This window comes from Hemitrygon akajei, chromosome 3 (genome assembly GCF_048418815.1).
Source record: "Hemitrygon akajei chromosome 3, sHemAka1.3, whole genome shotgun sequence".
Lineage (NCBI taxonomy): Eukaryota > Metazoa > Chordata > Chondrichthyes > Myliobatiformes > Dasyatidae > Hemitrygon > Hemitrygon akajei.
This window is the reverse complement of record NC_133126.1, coordinates 193944506-193958662: the sequence shown is the minus strand read 5'-3', so window position 1 is coordinate 193958662 and position 14157 is coordinate 193944506. Positions and strand designations below refer to the sequence as shown.

Sequence of the window (14157 nt, the reverse complement as noted above, 5' to 3'; positions counted from 1 at the left end):
GTGGGCTATCAGAACTAATTAGAGGGCACAGCCTGAAAATTGAGGCACGACCTCTTCGAACAGTGGTAAGAAGGAATATTTTTAGCCAGCGAATGGTGGATCTATGGAATGCGGTGTGTCACAGAATGCGGTGGAGGCCAAGTCCGTGGGTATATTTAAGGCGGAAATTGATCGTTTCCTGAACGGTCAGGGCATCAAATAATATGGCGAGAAGGCAGGCAAATGGGGTTGAGTGGGATCTGGGATCAGCCATGATAGAACGGCGGAGCAGAGTCGATTGGCTGAGTAACTTAATTCTGCTTCTATGTCTTATGTCTGAAATTTTGTGATTTTAAATCTGAAGTACAAGCTTTACAATCCAACTCTGTTCTGATCTTACACTTTACTGCTTATCTGCACTGCAGTTTCTCTGTAGCTTCACTATTTCTCCTTGCTCCATCTTCGATGCACTATGTAATCATATGAACAATATGCAAAAATGTTTTCAGCTGATATCTCAGTTCAGGTGACAATCATATATCAATATCAATAAACCATAACAAATTCTACTTAAGGCTTTTAGGAAGACAATTTCCCCATCAAATATTTCTTTGTATTTCTCTCCGGCTTTAACAATATGATGTAACATTTAGGAGCAAAGATACAGAAAAGTAAGCCGAAACTGGAAGCCAAAATGGCAAACACTTCCACTGCCACAGTGAATTTCCCGGGAGAACTGACGTAAGCTGGAATGAAAGATATCCAAACAGCGCAGAATACCAGCATACTAAATGTGATGTATTTCGCCTCATTGAAATTGTCCGGTAAGTTTCGTGCCAAAAAGGCAACGGCAAAGCAAACCAATGACAGGCAGCCAATATAACCCAGGACGCAGTAAAATGCTAATTCTGATCCCACATCACATTCCAGAAGGACCACCTCGTTCGAATAGGTCATGTTTTTGACGGGGAGGGGTGGGGATTTGATGAGCCAGACGGTACATATTAAGCACTGTAGCAGTGTAAGAAGAAACACGATCAGGCGTTGTTGTCGGGGACCAAACCTCTTGGCCACATTATTGCTGGGTAGTTTTGCCTGAAATGCCATCACCACAACAACAGTTTTGCCCAAAACACAGGAAACGCAGAGAACAAAAGTAACGCCAAACATTGTGTGGCGTAACATACAGGACCACACCGACGGCTCGCCAATGAATGTGATTGAACAGAGGAAACAAAGACTCAATGCGAGGAGAAGAAGGAAGCTGAGCTCCGCATTGTTTGCCTTCACGATCGGAGTGTCTTTGTGAAACAAGAAAATGCCACCAATTGTGGCAGTGAAGCAAGTTCCGATCAGCGCCAGCGTGGTCAGAACAATCCCCATCACCTCGGTAAATGTGAGAAAGTCAAGCCGCTTGTTTATGCATTGGTCTTGTCGGTCGTTGGACCAGGAATCGCTGGGGCACCTCATGCACTCAATTGAATCTTGAAGGAGTAAAGGGAAAATCGATTCATCAGCTGGTCTGGAGACACCCGTGAACACGTTAACATTGAAGTTATTAGTGGTCCATACCTGTGATGTTACTGATCGCCCCTTGGGCACATGGGATGCAATCAAAGCAACAAATAGGCTGTCCCTTTCGAGCTGCTTTTCTTGTCCCAGGAATACAGCTGTTGGAACAAACTGCGCGGGGGACCTCGTGACAAACAAAGATAACGTGTTAATTTCTTATTTTTATATAAGACATATCACTCTGAAGGGGAACGAACTGCAGGGCTTAAGGTGTGGACTGAGGCAGATTTAAAATGGACATGTGGGGAAACTTCTTCACGCAGAGGAAATAGCACTCGGAGGAAAACAAAGCTATCGGGCTAGGTTTAAATTGTGTTCTAAGAGAGATATGAATAGACTTATGAGGCAACATTTTCAAGCAAAGGGTGGTAGGTATTTTGAAAAAAGGTGCCAGAGGAAATGGTGTAGGCAGGTGTAATACTAACATTTAGATGGTTGGACAGGTACATGGATGGGAAAAGTTCTAGAGATGTGGGTCGTGCTGACAAATCGGTGGGTAATCTTGGTCAGCACGGGCGAGTGGGGCCAAAGAGTCTGTTTCTGTGCTGTATAACTCTATATCTCGGAATGTCAGTACCTTGGCTGATCTTACCTACACTCCTGTATACAGAGAAAAAAACAACGGTACATTCGTCGTGGATTTTCTTCCACTATTTCTGGGAAATGGTAAGGCCATATAATTTTTTGCCAACATCTTTCACGGAGGAATTGGATATCGGCCAGGGAATTGCAGGTTGTTCACAAGAATGTATGCAATTCCTGTACGGCTAACAACATCTTCGACAGAATTTTAGACCCTCGGGTTCATATCTTATCTGCCAAATTTCGTTTAGTTTTAGGAGTTAAGAACGCCCAATTTTCGTGACTCTACACATACCGTTCCCGGGTACCAAACGTATTCCGTTTTACAGATGTCCGTAAGTTGATTCTGCCCGTAAGTCGGAAAACACACAAAGATCATTTGATATGCTTACATTATTGTTATGAATACCATCAACATTACGTAAGTCTGCTAATATAGCTCAAAACTAAACGTTGAAAGAGAGACAGAGACAGAGAGAAAGCCAGCGAGGGAGAGGGGAGGGGGTGGAGAGAGAGAGAGAGAGAGACAGACAGACACACAGACAGACAGACACACAGACAGACAGACAGACAGACAGAGAGCAACGAGGTAAGTAGGCATGACCCGGCAGGGTTTAGAACTTAATATGACTAAGCTCGTTATTATTCATAACCCGAGGACCGCCTGTAGTTAAGCTGTTCAAATACATCATGAATCTCAATCCCGTTTATAGAAATAAATTTAATGCTTCGCTAGCTGTTAAACTTCAAAGTTATTTGGTTTACTCTACAGTCGCATTTTCATGTATTACCTCTCTGCGACCATCAGTCCAAACAATAGATCCTTCATTTATTATAACTTGTTCAGCTGAAGGCGCAGATCCATCATAATGTCCAACTATCAAAACAGTGGCATTCCCCTCGCTATTCACCTGCCAGTTCACAATATCGTACGTAGCCACTGAGTCTCCGTTATCGTCGAAGTTTATCCTTTCCCCGACTTTACTTGTGAAATTTAGTGATTGCATGTAATGCAAAACCTACCAGAGGAAGACATAGACGATGGAACATGACATCGATCAACCAACATTTCACATGAACAATGAATATTAATTGGACTATGTTCGAATGACTTGGTCAATACTACGTACCTGCCATGGCTGAAAATTTGAAATGTTTGCGCAAGACTGATTGACAAATGGACCTTCGCCACTTTTACACGAAAACATATTATGAAGTGCATGGGCTATAGCATAAGTGGCTTCATAAACTTTGTTGGAAACCCTCATCTGAGATCTGTCCGTGTAAGTGTTAGACACAGTCTTTAAGCTCTCCGTTCCTGTACATTGACGAGGCTTTGCGGTTGCCGCTGCGCTTCTTGTGTTGTTATCTATTCTTTTCAGGCTACAACCGAAGGTCTTTTCCCAAAATTCTTCGACTAAAAGATTACCGGGATAGGCAGACGGATGAACCCGCGTTAAGAAGTTTTTGAATCCTGGAATATTCACATTACGTATCGCAACCCCGATGGCCCCAGTGACGAATCTTTTGTTCTCCTCTGGAGATAGAAGCGAAGTTGCGATCCACGCCTCACTGCCCACCCATTGGATACCAGAAATGTTTTGTCGAACTATTTCTCTTAATAAAATGGCCATGTCGCCTTGAGCGAGAAATGCCACCACGACTTTTGTGGGTGCTGTCCGAATAATTCGGGTAACATGAAGTAACCTTTCTCTCGAATACGTTCTGTGGAACGACACGGAGAAGGCAATGCAAACTCCAAGCTGCTGAACGGTCTCAGTGAAGGCCTGCATCCCAAAGTTTCCATAATCGTTGTCGCTCCTCACTGTTCCAATCCAAGTCCATCCAAACCGCTTGACAAGTTGGGCCAACGCGTGGCTCTGGAAGTAATCGCTTGGGATCGTCCGAAAAAATGAGGGGAATTCTCGCCGGTTGCTGAGACAAGCACACGTGGAGAAATAGCTAACCTGGTCAGAAACCATAATGGAAACAGGAAAAGAAAACAGTAAAATTAATACAGTCAGGAATAAGTCGACGCGATGAAATGTCGCTACTTAGAGAATGCTACAACTGGCATCTTCCATTCAGTTATAAAGGCACAGAGTAGTACAGCAAGGACATAGTCCTTTCAGTGCACCACCTACATGCAGATATTTCCATGAAACTAGAGCTATATGTTTGCTTTCTATATGTCTCCATTTCCTTCTAAAGAATTTCTGTCCATGTGTCTTCAAAATGTAATTGTGGTTGGGTCAATAGCTTCCCCTGGCAGCTCGTTCCACCCCTCCACGCTGTCTTCGTAAACTGATACCCTGCAGTTCTTGATTCCCCAACCCTGGGAAAAGATGTGGTGAATTTATCATATTTAGGAAACTTCCATTTTATACAGAGAATGGAAGAAATAATCATAAATCAGACAATCAAAGAGAATGTGAAGAAACGACTCTCGTCAAAGACCGATCAGCAGTTTTATCTGAGCGCTGTCAGCATTCTGGAATATATTTCTTTGTTTGTTAATTTACTTCTGGTAATATTACTTTACGTGTTGTGTGATCTATATGCACTGTGCTGTGTATCTCGTCCTGAGGAAAGTTTTTTTTTTCGTTTGGTGGTATAAATCTGCAAATATCTTAGGCACATTGATAGAGTTAGTGTCCCTAAGACTTTGCACAGCACTGTATTTGTCAACGTGGAGCGGAGAACGAGTTTGTTAACTTGGCGGGAGCGAAGGATGTTCGGAATGGCAAGTGTAGTACGTCGTGCGAGGATTGTGGGACAGCTGGCAGAGGACTGCCACGGGCAAGGGGTAGTGTGGGTGCAGACGCACCCAGTCGTGAGACACCAGACAATGTCCTATGTTTTTATATATATATATGTGTCTGTGTGCGCTGAAGAGTTTTGCACAATGCCTTATATGGTTGAATAACAATAAACTTGAGTTTGAAGTTGTACTGGATTTACTATTGTACAATGTACTGTGTATGTTAATCAAAATGGCTTCTTTGTTTTGTTAAGAGTAGGAATGCTTCTTTGTATGATAAGTGCTTTCTCTCGCAGCTGTTTAGCTTTAGACTTGCTGATATCGGGATTGTATTCATTTGTTGACCAATGGGGAATGTTATTTTGTCTTCTCAGACTGGGAGCTTGGGGGGTTTTCGCGGTCTTTTCAGGGGAGTCGGGAAGAAGACGCCGAAGAAGGTGGACGTGCTCTGCACTGCTCGGTCGAGGTGCAAGGACGTAGAGGTCGAAGGAAAGTGACGAGGGGTCGAGTGGTTCGATGGTTGAGCTCCAACGATGTGCACTAAACTGACTGAACTTTGATAAGCTGGTGCATGTTACTTTATTTTCTTTTCCTTCATATATATTGTATTGCATTGTACTCTTTTAGTTTTAGCAAAATCTTTAAAGTGTATTCCATAACGGTATCTGGTGTGAGTTTAATATCGTGTGTGTGCGCGCAGCATAAACTTGATTCTCAGAGCACCTGCGTGTACGGGAGGTGGGGTTGGTGAGTGGCTGGATTTCCTTTTCCCCTGGACATATACCAGCCTGTTGGGTAAGTATTACATTTGTGGGGGCTCGTCCGGGATTGGATTGTAAGGGCTGTGGAATCGCGCAGGCAGCAGTGCGGAGATGGACAGAGACAAGATTGTTAACTGGTGCGAGTTGGAAGATGTACCGGTACAGTATGCCTGTGTAGTGTGCGGAGTGGATTTTCGAGTTTCGGGAGACGCGTTAGTGCGGGGGTTAAGTTTGGTAAAAGGAATGGGGCAGGTAGAATTGGTAACTAGACGGTGTGGTAAAGAGTCTAGTTGGGTGTTGGTTCGTATGAGCGCTGACGTCATGACGTTGGAACTGCCAGCGACGGTCAGTGTTCCTGGGGAGGCAGAACACTCTCCTTGGTGAGTGGCTGGATCTCCTTTTCCCCTAGACATATACCAGCCTGTTGGGTAGGTGTTACACTATTTCCAATTTCAACTATCCAGCGCTGACAACCTTCTGGTTTCTAATTTAACTTTCTGGAGAAGACTGAGTAAAGGCGTATTCCTTCGAACCCATCCTCATATTATTAACATCTTGTATTATACCCCGATAGCTTGCGAACTAAAACAGTGAATGTCATGTAAAAATCTACAGCACAATACAGGCCCTTCGACCCATAATTCTGCGCCGAACATGTACTTACTTAGAAATATCCTAAGGTTACCCATAGCCCTCTATTTTACTAAGATCCATGTACCTATCCAGGAGTCTTTAAAAAGACTCTATCTTATCCACTTCCACCAACGTTGCCGGCAGCCCTTTCCATGCACTCACCACTCTGTGTAAAACACTTACCCCTGACATCTCCTCTGTACCAACTTCCAAGCACCTTAAAACTGTGCCCTCTCGTGTTAGCCATTTCAACCCTGGGAAAAAGCCTCTGAATATCCACACGATCAATGTTTATTTATGTTTTTGTTTCGAATGCTACTTATCTGATGCTGTATGTCTGTGATGCTGTTGCAAATACGTTTTTCTGTGCACCTGTTCATCCATGTGAAAAGCGGCCAGAGAGTGAGTGGGCCAGTGAAAGAGTGGAGCTGTGAGGCTTTGACTGGAGAGGCTTCGCCGAGAAGAGGCGGAGGACGAGCTTGCTCCCAGTTAGGCTTTATAATGTCGCGTGAGACGCTGATGTGCCTCTCGTGTGAGATGTGGCAGTCTTTGGGGTAACTCCCCTCTCCCGCAGAGTCACATCTTATAAGTGATGCGGCTAGGCGATATGGAGGACCGTGTGAGGAATCTGGAGCAGCAGCTGTATGACCTTCGACTCATAAGGGAGAATTAAGCAGTCATAGATGAGAGCTACAGGGAGGTAGTCACACCTAGTCTGCCGAAAGCAGATCATTGGGTGACAGTCAGGGGGGGAAAGCGAAGGTGAGTAGATAGGTAGTGCGGAGCACCCCTGTAGCCATTCCTCTGAATAATAAGTATACCGTGTTGGATACTGTTTGTGGGGACGACCAACCAGGGGTGAGCCACTGTGGCAGGGCCTTCGGCACTGAGTCTGACCCTGTGGTGCAGAAGGGTAGGTCGGAAAAGAGGAGAGCTGTCGACATTGCGGACTCTATAGTCAGGGGAGCAGACAGGAGATTTTGTGGACGTGAGAAGGAAACCTGCATGGTTTGTTGCCTCCCGGGTGCCAGGATCCAGGATGTCTCTGACCGGGTGCATAACATCCTGGTACGAGAGGAAAAGCAACCAGAAGTCGTGTTACATGTTTGTACCAACGAGCTAGGCAGGAAGAGTGATGAGGTCCTGAAGTGTGAGTTTCGGGATCTAGGCAGAAGCCTGAAGAACAGGACCTCAAGGGTTGCGTTCTCAGGATTGCTGCCAGTGCTACGTCATAGTGATGGCAAGAATTGGAGGAGAAGGCAGTTGAATGGGTGGCTGAGGAGTTGGTGCAGGGGGCAGGGTTTTAGATTTTTGGATCATTGGGATCTCTTCTGGGGAAGGTGGGACATGTACAGATTGGATGGGTTGCACCTGAACTCGAGGGGGAGCAATATCCTTGCAGGCAGGTTTGCTGTCATGGTTCGTGAGGGTTTAAACTAATTTGCAAGGGAGATGGGACCCGGTGCGATAGAGCAGTGGAAGAAGTACATGGAGTAAAGCCAGATCTAACATATAAAGAGGCTTTGAGGAAAGAGAAGCAGAATAAAGGGTGTAAAGGTAGTAAGGTAGAAGGGCTAAAGTGTGTGTACTTCAATGCAAGAAGCATCAGGAACAAAGGTGATGAACTGAGAGCTTGGATACATACATGGAATTATGATGTAGTGGACATTACAGAGACTTGGCTGGCACCAGGGCAAGAATGGATTCTCAATATTCCTGGATTTCAGTGTTTTAAAAGGGATAGACATGGGGGAAAAGGGGGGGGGGGGGGGAGAGGAGGGATGACATTACCGGTCAGGGATACTATTACAGGTACAGAAAGGGTCGGTAATGTAGCAGGATCCTCTTTTGAGTCAGTGTGGGTGGAAGTCAGGAACAGGAATGGAGGAAGGGAGCAGTTACCCTTTTGGGAGTATTATATAAGCTACTATGAGTGATGAACAGACCTGATGGACAATGGGGTGCAGTGTTAACCATCCCCCCCCCCCCCCGAGAACTACGAAGTATTGCTGTTGTTATGCTGCTCATGAGAAAGAGAGATGAAACACAGGCAAGGATATCTGCTACAGATAAGAGAGGGAGAGAGACTGTTGATTTACTGTATTATGACTCTTCCTGGATTATTTACCTTCTACTACAAGGACTTTACTTTGCTCGTTAACATTCCTCAGGAGATAGCAGAAGTGGCCTGATTTGATGGACACGGTCATTCATAGTTGATGGATAGCTGAGACCCCGTGAGTGGGGATAAAAGACAGGTCTGGAGAGACACTCTTCAGACACACCAGTGGACACTGACAGTGTTGGGAACCAACAGAAAGGTAGGGGCTTCGGAGACCAAACCAGGAGATCGGTCAGTAAAGCTCACAGTGTTACAGTAGGAAATGTGGGGACTTGTGTATGTGTCCACTCATGCCAGAGTGACGAGTCCACCACAGAAGAACGGTCTAGCTGAAGACCAGAGGGGTCATAACTGAATGGCCACAACGACACGACGGATTAAGAAAACCACAAAAGGTTTGCCGCCGCGGCAGCTGTTGCTGTTACATCTCGCTCGCTCTCTCTCTCTCCAACGATTTCAATACAACAACCATAACCACCTCAGCATTTATGAACTGAACTGTACGCTATACTTTCCTATGATAATTCATTTACCCCTAGACGTTGATAGAGCTTGTTTATTATTGATTATTATTATTCCTACACTTTTAGGTTTATTACTGCTAACTTGTTTTATATGTATATTTGCATTTTTGATATTGCATTGTGTAGTTTACTAATAAACACCTTTAGTTTGGTACCACCAGACTCCAATGGATTCTTCTTTCTCTGCTGGTCAGACACACAGTTACGGGGTACGTAACAAAGCCCCCTGGTAGCAGCAGTGATACCGAGGAGCAGATTGGGTGGCAGATTTTGGAAAGGTGCAAAAATAACTGGGTTGTTAACATGGGTGACTTTAACTTCCCTAATATTGATTGGCACCTGATTAGATCCAATGGTTTAGATGGGGCAGAGTTTGTGAAGTGTGTCCAGGACGGATTCCTGTCACAGTATGTTGATAGGCCGACGAGGGGGAATGCCAGACTAGATCTAGCATTAGGTAACGAACTGGGTCAGGTCACAGATCTCTCAGTGGGTGAGCATCTTTGGGACAGTGATTACCGTTTCCTGGCCTTTAACATTATCATGGAAAAGGATAGAATCAGAGAGGACAGGAAAATTTTAATTGGGGAAGGGCAAATTATGAGAAACTTGCGGGTGTGAATTGTGATGATGTTTTTGCAGGGAAATGTACTATATACTAAGGACATATGGTCGATGCTTTGGGATCTCTCGCAGGATGTTAGGGACAAATCTGTCCCGGGGAGGAAGATAAAGAATGGTAGGGTGAAGGTACCAAGTGACGTGAGGTGGAAAATCTAGTCAGGTGGAAGAAGGTAGCATACATGAGGTTTAGGAATGAAGGTTCAGATGGGACAATTGAGGAATGTAGGGTAGCATGAAAGGAGCTTCAGAAGGGGCGGAGGAGAGGAAGAAGGGTGCATGAGAAGGCTTTGGCTAGTAGGGTGAAGGAAAACCCCAAGGCATTCTTCAGTAATGTGAAGAACAAAAGGTTGACAGGAGTGAAGATAGGACCGATTAGAGATAAAGATGGGAAGATGTGCCTGGAGGCTGTGCAAGTGAGCGAGGTCCTCAATGAATACTTCTCTTCGGTGTTCACCAACGAGAGGGAACTTGATGACGGTGAGGACAATATGAGTGAGGTTGATGTTCTGGAGCATGTTGATATTAAGGGAGAAGCGGTGTTGGAGTTGTTAAAATACATTAGGAAAGATAAGTCCCTGGGGCCTGACGAAATACTCCCCAGGCTGCTCCACGAGGCGAGGGAAGAGATTGCTGAGACTCTGGCTTGGATCTTTATGTCCTCGTTGTCCACGGGAATGGTACGGAGGATTTGAGGGAGGCGAAAGTTGTCCCCTTGTTCAAAAATGGTAGTACGGATAGTCTGGGGAATTATAGACCAGTGAGCCTTACGTCTGTGTTGACAAAGCTGTTGGACAAGATACTTAGAAATAGGATCTATGGGCATTTAGAGAATCATGGTCTGATGAGGGACAGTTAGCATGGCTTTGTGCAAGGAAGATCGTATCTAGCAAGCCTGTTAGAGTTCTTTGAAGAGGTGACCAGGCATATAGATGAGGGTAGTGCAGTGAATGTGATCTACATGGATTTTAGTAAGGCATTTGACAAGATTCCACACGGTAGGCTTATTCAGAAAGTCAGAAGCCTTGGGACCCAGGGAAGTTTGGCCAGGTGGATTCTGAATTGGCTTGCCTGCAGGAAGCAGAGGGTCGTGGTGGAGGGAGTACATTCGGATTGGAGGGTTGTGACTAGTGGTGTCCCACAAGGATCGGTTCTGGGACCTCTACTTTTCGTGATTTTTATTAACAACTGGATGTGTGGGTAGAAGGGTGGGTTGGCAAGTTTGCAGACGACACAAAGGCTGGCGGTGCTGTGGATAGTGTAGAGGATTGTCGAAGATTGCAGAGGGACATTTATAGGATGCAGAAGTGAGCTGAGAAGTGGCAGATGGAGTTTAACCCGAGAAGTGTGAGGTGGTACACTTTGGAAGGGAAAACTCCAAGGCAGAGTACAAAGTAAATGGCAGGATACTTGGGAGTTTGGAGGAGCAGAGGGATCTGGGGGTACATGTCCACAGATCCCTGAAAGTAGCCTCACAGGTAGATAGGGTAGTTAAGAAAGCTTATGGGGTGTTAACTTTCAGAAGTCGAGGAATAGAATTTAAGAGTCGCGAGGTAATGATGCAGCTTTATAAAATTCTGGTTTGGCCACACTTGGTGTACTGTGTCCAGTTCTGGTCGCCTCACTATAAGAAGGATGTGGAAACATTGGAAAGGGTACAGAGAAGATTTACGAAGATGCTGCCTGGTTTAGAGAGTATGCGTTGTGATCAGAGATTAAGGGAGCTAGGGCTTTACTCTTTTGAGAGAAGGAGGATGAGAGGAGACATGATAGGGGTATACAAGATATTAAGAGGAATAGACAGAGTAGGCAGCCAGCGCCTCTTCCCCAGGGCACCACCGCTCAATACAAGAGGACATGGCCTTAAGGTAAGGGGTGGGAAATTCAAGGAGGATGTTAAAGGAAGGTTTTTTTTTTACTCAGAGAGTGGCTGGTGCGTGGAATGCACTGCCTGAATCAGTGGTGGAGGCAGATATTCTAGTGAAATTTAAGAGACTACTAGACAGGTATATGGAGGAATTTAAGGTGGATGGTTATATGGGAGGAAAGGTTTAAGTGTCGGCACAACATTGTGGGCTGAAGGGCCTGTATTATGTTATACTATTCCATGTTCTATGTGCTTGCACAGATCGCGATTACCTCGACTTTGACTTTGATAAGTGCTTGTTTCTGAGGAAGTTATATTTTAAGCGGCTGCTCCCCAAAGCCATTGTTAAAACAAACATGATCGGCATTTTGGCTTACAGATTACTGCAAATGTAAGACTGAAGGCACTGGAATCTGGACCAATAATTAAGATGCCGGGATACCTCAGCGGGTCAGACAGCAGCTGTGTATGGAAATGTGCAGTGAAAGTTCATCTAGACTGGAAGCATCGGGTCTCTTCTCCAACGAACGGTTTGACCTGTCCATCGAATTTGAAGCGTTTCTACCCGAAACGTCTACTGTCCGTTCCACTCCACCAACCTTGCCTGATCCGCAGAATACCAGAAGCATTTCCTTTGTTAAGCCAGTTAGTGTTGTTGCATCACACCCGATTCGAGTGTTGCTGTCTGCGTGGAGCTTACATGTTCTCCCTGAGGCTGATAGGTTTTCCCCGGGTGCTCTGCTTTTCCCTACATCACGGCGATGTGTTGTAGGTGAAGTCGTTAATCTAAATTACTCTTCAATATATAGAAGTGTTACCAGGATCGAAGAGGAGTTGACGGACACGTGAGAGTCCGAATCGATGGCTCGAATGGTGGGCATCGAGATGGGAGAGGACTGATGTGATTGGTCACTTGATATCCATAAGACCGTATGACCATAATATATATGAGTAGAATTAGGACATCTGGCCCATCGAGTCTGCTCTGCTATTGAATCATGGCTGGTCCTTTTTAAAAAAATCTCCTCCTCAACCCCAATTCCCAGCCTTCTCCTCGTAACCTTTGATGGCATGTCCAATCATGAACCTACCAATCACTGCCTTAAATACACCAAACGACCTGGACTCCACAGCTGCATGTGGCAACAACTTTTTCCCGCCAATTCAATACCCTTTGACTAAATAATTTTCTCTGCATCTCTGTTTTGAAAGGCCGCCCCTCTATCCTGAGGCTGTGCCCTCTTGACCTAAACTCTACCACCATAGGAAACATCCTTTCCACATCTACTTTGTCTAGGCCTTTCAACATTCGAAAGGTTTTAATGAGATCCCCAGTCATCCTTCCGAATTCCAGCGAGTACAGACCCAGAGCCATTAAACGTTCTTCATATGATAAAACATTCATTCTTTGAATCGTCCTTGTGAACCTCCTCTGGACCTTCTCCAATGCCAGCACATCCTTTCTAAGATAAGGGGCCCAGACTGTTCGCAATACTCAAGGTGAGGCCTCACTAGTGCCTGAAAAGCCTCAGCATCACATCCTCGCTCCTGTGTTCTAGACCTCTTCAAATGAATGATAACATGGCATCTGCCTTTTGCACCATTGACTCAACCTGCAAGTTAACTTTCAGGGTGCTCTGCACAAGGACTCCCAAGTCCCTCTGCATGTCAGATTCCTGGATTTTCTCCCCGTTTAGAAAATAGTCTGCATATTTATTTCCAGTAACAAAGTGCATGACCATGTATTTTCCAACATTGTATTTCATTTGCCACTTTCCTGCCCATTTTCTTAATATGTCCAAGTCCTTCTGCATCCCATCTGTTTCCTCAACACTACCTGCCCCTCCACCAATCTTCGTATCATCTACAAACATGGCAACCAAGCCGTCATCTAAATCATATATGACCAACAGGGGATAATGAGCAAAATAGTATTTAAATATGGTGACTGGCACATACAATAAAAAAGACGAAGACCATTGGAGTTTGAATCACCTGTCAACAATAAACTAATTTCTGGCAATGAAAATCGTGTAAGCCTTCAGTAAGTTTTCAAGTCGGAAGAAACAAAAGGGACACGTGTTATATACCAGGTTACGAACACAACGCTGGAAGGACTCAGCAGGGCAGGCAGCATCCGTGAGAAAAGAGTGGCGAACGTTTCGGGCCGAGACCCTTCATTTTTTCTCACGGATGCTGCCTGACCTGCTGAGTTCTTCCAGCGTTGTGTTCGTATTCTTTGCTCCACAGCATCTGCAGTTGTACTTTTGTGTTTTTATATACCAGGTTGCTGTTTTACGCCGGCAAGTGTATTAAGGCTATTTGCAAAGAAAACGACTTTAAAAATAAATGTTCTCACCATAGGAACTTTCAAAGGACCGATTGACGCCGCCAAAGCCAGAGAGAGCGAAGATTCCGATTCCGCCACGATGGCGGGGACCAGTGAGCGCGGATTACATGAAAGCTGCGGGAATATTGGGTCCAGTCCGTTGATCAGGTCGAATGCCGCTTTCACTGAGAAGCGAGGCAGACTGCACGAATCATAAATCCTGTAGCCCAGTGTAATATTTGGAAGGAGAACAGGACTCCTGTTTATCTCTTGAATCGCAAATATCATCGCCTGAATGTAGCGGAACACTTGGAATTCCAAACTGCAAGGAGATGCTTGGAAAATTAGTAAATCAGGTCATTATTGCCACATGTATAGTGTAAATTGTATTTTGCACGCCAACCAT

General features: G+C 45.1%; 1 protein-coding gene across 1 annotated transcript; it reads right to left on the bottom strand.

Moving 5' to 3' along the window:
• Positions 1-558: 558 nt before the first annotated feature.
• Positions 559-14066, bottom strand: LOC140724517 (extracellular calcium-sensing receptor-like). The gene is made up of 5 exons (XM_073038960.1): positions 13782-14066; positions 3264-4100; positions 2925-3152; positions 1552-1675; positions 559-1463 (listed from the first exon to the last, which is right to left on the bottom strand). The coding sequence occupies exons 1-5, from the start codon at positions 14037-14039 to the stop codon at positions 559-561; spliced, it is 2352 nt and encodes a 783-aa protein (XP_072895061.1). The 5' UTR covers positions 14040-14066.
• Positions 14067-14157: the final 91 nt, after the last annotated feature.